We start from the raw sequence: 6,482 nt of genomic DNA, 5'->3' as shown, positions 1-6,482 counted from the left end.
AAACTATTTATTTGAGCATGGTTATTAAATTTCAGATTATTCACTCCTTTCATCCTTTCAGTCCACCCTAGTGTGCACACTTTAGTGAACTGGGCAGTAAAGTCATTTTCCCCCTTTTGCTATCTTTCTCAGGGGCTCCACTACGATCAGTGTAAAGGAAAAATATGAACCTCAAATCCCAGGAAAAATATGAACCTCAAATCCGTTTAATTCAATTGGGAGGATAAGACAGCTTATCAATAACTAAAATAGTAAATTAGGTATGAGTGTATCTACAAATCACTTTATATGATATTCTCTGTGCTTTTAATAAGCAATAATGAAAAGTTTTTGCTGGACATTAATGGAGAGGGATGGTAGCAACCCTGTTTGGGGCTAGCCTAGGGAAATCTCAGCAGGTGATTCCTCTGAAGACAATTTGGAAGGAACTCAAACACACTAACTAAAACTGCTACTATCTTAAGTAATCTTAAAGCTCTCCTCTAGAGACAAGAGTTTGAATTGGTGGAGTTCCTCTACTTTCGACTTTATAACGTGAGGTGAGATCAACCACAAGCTTCAGCACACAGCTCTCGCAAGCAGGCGAACCACAGCGGAAAGGAGTAACAGCCCGACTTCAAAAACAATGACGATTTAAAGATGCATGTGAATCCTGCACTTGAGTGATTCAAAGAATACTGGGAGGCTTGAGTTGTACGTACTAGTCAGGAGGTCATAAAAGAAAACTACTGAAATCTAGTTTTCTGAAATAACTTTGGACCACAGGAGCATGAACTTCTTTGTGTGAACCATAACAGAAACTTATAGTCAAATGCAAACTTAAATAAGACTCACTACCACAGTAGGATCCACGGGATCCTTGAAGCATTTCTGGCGCTATTCTGATTCTATCAAATATTCTCCCCAGTCTCGCGTGCTACAAAGTTCGGCTGTCACTCAGTCACCATAGACGTCTAAGAGGTTAATCCATTTTTAAACTCCCTCAAGGTTCACCGATATTCTTCCAAAAGTTCACCAGGTTCCGGGACACTCATTGCCTCCAGGAATCGCCCAACACCTCCACCCCACCATCCAAACCAGATGCATCTAGACCGCGCAGCAAGCACGCTACGTTTTCGCCCTCACTCGCTAGTTCCGCGCCCTAGAACGTCCGGAAAAGCCGCTTGGAAAAGCAAACTTTCTGAGCATTTGCAGAGGCGGACTCACAGCTGGTTGATGGCGTTCTGCGAGATGACCGCATTGGCAGAGAAGTAGGGGATCATGTCGGGGCCACCGAGGCTGCAGGTGCTGGCAGGGGGCGCTTTCCTTTCGCCGGCCAAAGTGCTCAGGGTCATGAAGCCGACTCACACTGAATAGCTCCGCATCCTGGACGGGCGTTGGAATAACCCGGGTCCGAGACGCTGGTTCCCAGCGGCTAACCTGGGTCCGCCCGGGAGCTCCGAGGCAGCCGCCGAAGCCCCGGGGCTCCGCTGTGTAGTCTGAGCAGCCCGGCGCTGCGAGCAGCCCTCCCCCACCCGCGTCCGGGGCGGGGCGCCTGGGCGGGGCGGTCTAGAGAGTCCGGAGGGTGGACCTCGCCGACGCTCCGCCCCGGGGCTCCTAGCGCCCACGCGGATCCCTCAACGTGTACAGGCCTCCCTCGTAAGGGGGCTGCGGAAGCCGGCCGCCTGAGTGAAGAGCAAGTAATGGACAGAGGAAATTTCTCTACTCCGAATGCTCAACTGAAAAGTACCGTATCTTAAGCAGTTCTATGCACTGTAGCCTCTTAACCAGCTTTATGCACTGTACCGCGAACGAACCAAGTTTATGAATGGTCTTCAAAGTTTTTAAAGGTCTCACAAGTTAAATATTTATCAATGGTTTTCCAGGGTCCTTAATGTGGAACTAGAGAGATTACAGTGTGTGTGAGAGCTACCTTTACACTGTAGATAAAAATTTATTAATCCTTGTAAATAAATACAGAGGGTTCAACAGCCTTAGTTTTATGTCCAATGTGTGAAGATTAAAATATCCCAATGCCCAAACTACACAATTGGACCAATTAAAATTTAGTGCCTTTGGGACGAGATCTAGATGTTGGTAGTTTTTGAGGATGGTCTGTTTCCATCTAAGGTGATTCCCACCAAAGCATTCTCTGATGCCTTACAAGGGTTGCGCCCTTCCCAAGCTCCTTGCGGTGGGCTGAGCAGTGCCTTTCACCTGATCAGGACTAGCTCCGTAGGAGTCTCTTTCTGTTTCAGGTCTTGGTCTACAGAAGGGGCCAGCACACAGAAACACCCTGCAAGCTCCTCATCCTCTAGCTCACCTCTTGCTCTTCCATCTTACACCAGAGCAAATACTTTAGGAACCAGTATTTTTTAGTATTTCTGAGTAACTCACTCTCTCTCTCACACACACATTCCATAGAAATCTAAAAGCCAGAAATTAGTTAACTTTAAAAACAATTTTACTAACCAACTAGAAAAGACTTTCAATGTATTAGAATCAAAAAAACTCAAATCTTTGTTTTACATGAAAGTACAGGGAAGTTTGACAATTTTCAATATGCTAACAATGAAAATAATCTAAACATAAAATTTTATGCCTAAAGCTAGAATTACTTTTTTATTCATTGTCCATAAAACTTCAAGCCATTAGCCAGTTAATGAGGGGCTAGAACACTGTGAAGCATACAGAAGGTGCTTTCTATAGTTCCCTAGCGATCTGGCAATAGGGAAGACCCATGTGGCAAGTGAAGGGTTAAGGGAAAGTCTGGATGTTAGTTTCATCATCTTCATCCATCTCTAGGAAGGAAATGTTTTAAAGATTTGTTCAAGCTGTGTCAGCAGGCACCCAAACGGCAGTGTAAGAAAAAAAATCTGCTGATACACCCCAAAATAAATTGCTTAAAATATCTGGCAAACTTGCCAGTTTGAAACTTCTTTCAGGCTGCAATTTATTACAATCTCCTACTGTGATAAAAGAAAGAAAGAAAGAAAGAAAGAAAGAAAGAAAGAAAGAAAAGCACTTTAGAACAGCATTCAGGTGAGCCCAGTTCCTTTCATGACACAGCAAGAGATGGGAATTTCTATTGAAGTCACTATTAAATGATGTCATTTAGGAAAGATGATGGCATGGCAGTCATCTTTATCTGAAAGACAATTCAGCAGAAAATGTGTATTACTTGATTCCATCAAACCCATTACATTTAAAAATGCTAGGGATGAAGATTTCATAGATACAGATTTTGTAAATATGTATCCTTATGCCACACAAAAAGGTTCCTACAGTGATGCCCCAGAAGTGCACAATCTTTTGGTTTTCCCTTAAAAGACCTTTGTCAGCCATTCAAGTAAGAAGACTTAACACCTCTAATCCAGTCCTTTTAAATTCTCCTTTTGAACACTAACCAAGACTTTGATAAGTCCCTTAATGTCATCTGTAAAATTATATAATAAGATCTTTAAAAAAATTTTTCAGCCAGGTGGTGGTGGCACAGGCAGAGGCAGGTGGATCTCTGAGTTCTAGGCCAACCTGGTCTACAAATCTAGTTCCAAGCCAGCCAAATCCTCAAATTTGTTTTGAGAGTTGAAAATCTTAGACAGGCTATTCTCATATCAACTAAAGATTCTGAGGAATCAGGTGTCGTGGTGCATGCCTACTGTACTAACACCAGAAAGGCTGAAGCTGCAGGATCACAAGTTCAAGGCTTGCCTTTACTACATAGGCAGACTCTTATTGAAAATTAGCAAGCAGGGCCAATGAGATGGCTCAGTAAGTAATGGTGCAAGCTTGCTGCTAAGCCTGACAACCTGAATTCAGTCTCTGGGACTCACATAGTAGAAGAAGAGAAATGTCTTCCATAGGTTAGCCTCTAACCTCAATACTGGCCCTGTGGTACTGTCATATGCCCCGCCCTATGCAGCCAATAAATAAGTATAATTTTAAAAGAAGCAAGCAAGCAAGCAAACAAACAGATTAAAAAACTCTGAAACATGAAATATATTTAGTCTACTTAAGACAGACACCAGTTCAAATCGACAGTGACCAGCAACTAAAGACTCTTGTTTTGGAATTAACAAACTGAGTTGAGTATTGGCTTAATTTATGAAGTTGTTTTGAGGATTAATTAAAAACAGTATCTATATTTAAAAAAAATACTTAGCACAAAGATCTACTCTTTGGCTTTAATGCTTGCCATATTAAGGTAAGGCTCAATATTGACCTTAGTTTTTCACTGAGAAAATACTGGAAATGATTTTCTTTGTTTTTTCCATAAATGTTAAAAAGTGGTACTGACTTTGATATAAGAAGTTCTAGGGTGGGGCATGGTGTCATACATGTTTAATCCCATCACTCAGAAGGCTGAGACCGGAGAATCTTTGTGAGTTTAAAGCCAGCCTGGTCTACATAGAAAGTTCTAGGCTAGCCAGGGCTCAGTAGTTAAGGCCAGCTGCTGCCTAGGCTGCTGACTGAGTTCAGTTCCAACATGGTCAAAGAACAGAGCTGATTCTTGTAAATTGTCTCTGACCCCTGTGCATACACACATACATGAAAAAAGTGAAAGTTTATTTTTTTCATGATATGTGGACTAAAACACTGTTTGGACAGGATGACAAATTTTTATTATCATAAACTGGTAAGTCAGTTTCCAGTAATAAAAAGTGACTTGTATTTATTTCATTACCTAGAAGTTGATGAAAGAATGAAAACTGAAATACATAAAAACATCTTGGTATATCAACAAGATTTCATTTAGGAAATTTTACTGTTACTGTTCATAAGTTAGTCACATTAACTCACTATTATAGCCTATAATCATCTGCAGTATTTACTTGATTTTTCTATTTTTTTTAAGCTTTCAAATAATAGCATTAACTTATGCAACAGTATTGTTACTTGATCATAAGAAAAATGAGTATACTAAAGTGAGGACTTCCTTGTATTTTGATGTTTTCTCTAAGGGTTTGATCTAGAGAAATAAATAGTCAATTAATCCCTTGAGTGTCAAAAAGAAGAAAACCAACACTTTAAATGTTACAAAACAAAAATATTGTTACCAGGAGTAACACAACCTGCTGTCTCTTGTTAATCTGCAAAATACCAGGACAAAACTCTCAAGATAATACCCCCAATTTCAGATTTATTGTCTAGACAAGACTAAGAGCTATCACTACTAAGTCAAAGGCACACTTCAGAGAATACTGTACACCAAAATGTTAACAATAGCTCTGAAAGCCATCATGTTTTGTGAGTATTTTGTTTTAAATACCTGACAATAGTTTTAAACACTTGAGTTGAACAATGTCACTGAGCTCTTATAATCATTTGCATAGAGTTTCCCACACAAGAGCAATGTGGAATACTGAGAAGATCTGCATATCAACACCAGAGAAAGGATCTCTAAAGCATTCATCCCGCCTGGTCTTAGCCACCATATGCTCCTACACAAGGACATACTGCAATCCTGCTTTCTTCAGGTTACAAAAGCCTGACGCGTCTATTGTTTAGTAAAAATAATAGGCATTTATGGATCACTTTTCACATTCAACACACTTCACAAAGCATTAACTATTTAGTTCCCGCTCTAATTTCTTCATTCTATTTTCTAAACCACTGAAAAGTCATAGTAACATATGGCAAAGATTCAGAAACATAAAAGAAAACTCACTTTTCTCATCTCTGTCATGTCACTCTTAGGTAATTACAACTGTTTTCAGAAAATGTCCTCACATATGAAAATATAAGTGTAGCTGTCCTTTAGGAAGATCACATGATAAATGCACGCACACAATGGTCTGATGTGTTTAATTTTGCTTCTCATCAACATTTGTCATTATATCTTGGGTATATTCTTATGCTTATATAAATCTATTTAATTCTGTTTGTTTTAGAGACAAGCTCTCCCTACACAGCCCTGGCTGTCCTGAAACTCACTATGTAGATGAGGCTGGCCTTGAAATAAAGAGATCAGCCTGTCTTTGCTTCACGTCTACAATTAAAGGCATGCACCCACGCACCCCCACACTTGGTCTACCTAATTCTTTTAAAGGAACATGTTGTATGATCATATACAATTTGTTTATACAATTCACTGCTGATAGGTATTTCTTTTCAGTTTTTATCACTGAACATGCTTTTGTACTCTGAGGGAGAAGAGTCAGTTGTTACTAGAACATAAACCCACAGCTTCACAATGGTAGGCTTTGTAGTTTTTCAAAATTTTGTGCACACTTGTGAACATAATTGTTACATGGATACTTAAGAGATAGAATTTCAGTTAGTTAAACATATTTTAAATATCTTAAGACGCGGTAGATATTTTTTAATTGCCCTCAGTAAAGGGTTTTCCCTTTGAAATCTTTAGTCTCTCCTATCCCATGAACTAGTAAATTAACTTAGGGCCCAAGATGGTCTTCTGTGAAATAGTATGCCTATTACATTACAAATGAAATATACTGAGTGCTGAGGACAGCGTTCAGTCAGTAAAGTGTTTGCCTCCCAGC

At 39.9% G+C, this 6,482-nt stretch overlaps 1 protein-coding gene across 5 annotated transcripts in view; it reads right to left on the bottom strand.

Annotated features, from left to right (window-relative positions):
* The window catches only part of Ssh2 (slingshot protein phosphatase 2), a 231,152-nt gene that overhangs the window by 104,233 nt on the left and 120,437 nt on the right, over positions 1 to 6,482 (bottom strand). The window contains exon 1 of one of the 5 annotated variants that reach the window (XM_031351155.1): positions 1,207 to 1,495. The exons of 3 other annotated variants lie outside the window; for them this stretch is intronic. In XM_031351155.1, the coding sequence (XP_031207015.1) occupies positions 1,207 to 1,334 (128 nt within the window). In that variant the 5' untranslated portion in view covers positions 1,335 to 1,495. Of the gene's footprint in view, positions 1 to 1,206; positions 1,496 to 6,482 lie in introns of those variants that run through there. One more of the 5 variants, XM_031351156.1, reaches the window with a different exon arrangement.

The sequence above is a fragment of the Mastomys coucha genome, unplaced genomic scaffold (assembly GCF_008632895.1).
Source record: "Mastomys coucha isolate ucsf_1 unplaced genomic scaffold, UCSF_Mcou_1 pScaffold5, whole genome shotgun sequence".
NCBI classification, from domain to species: domain Eukaryota; kingdom Metazoa; phylum Chordata; class Mammalia; order Rodentia; family Muridae; genus Mastomys; species Mastomys coucha.
Note: the sequence above shows the minus strand (reverse complement) of the source record. Positions and strands in the feature narration are given on the sequence as shown.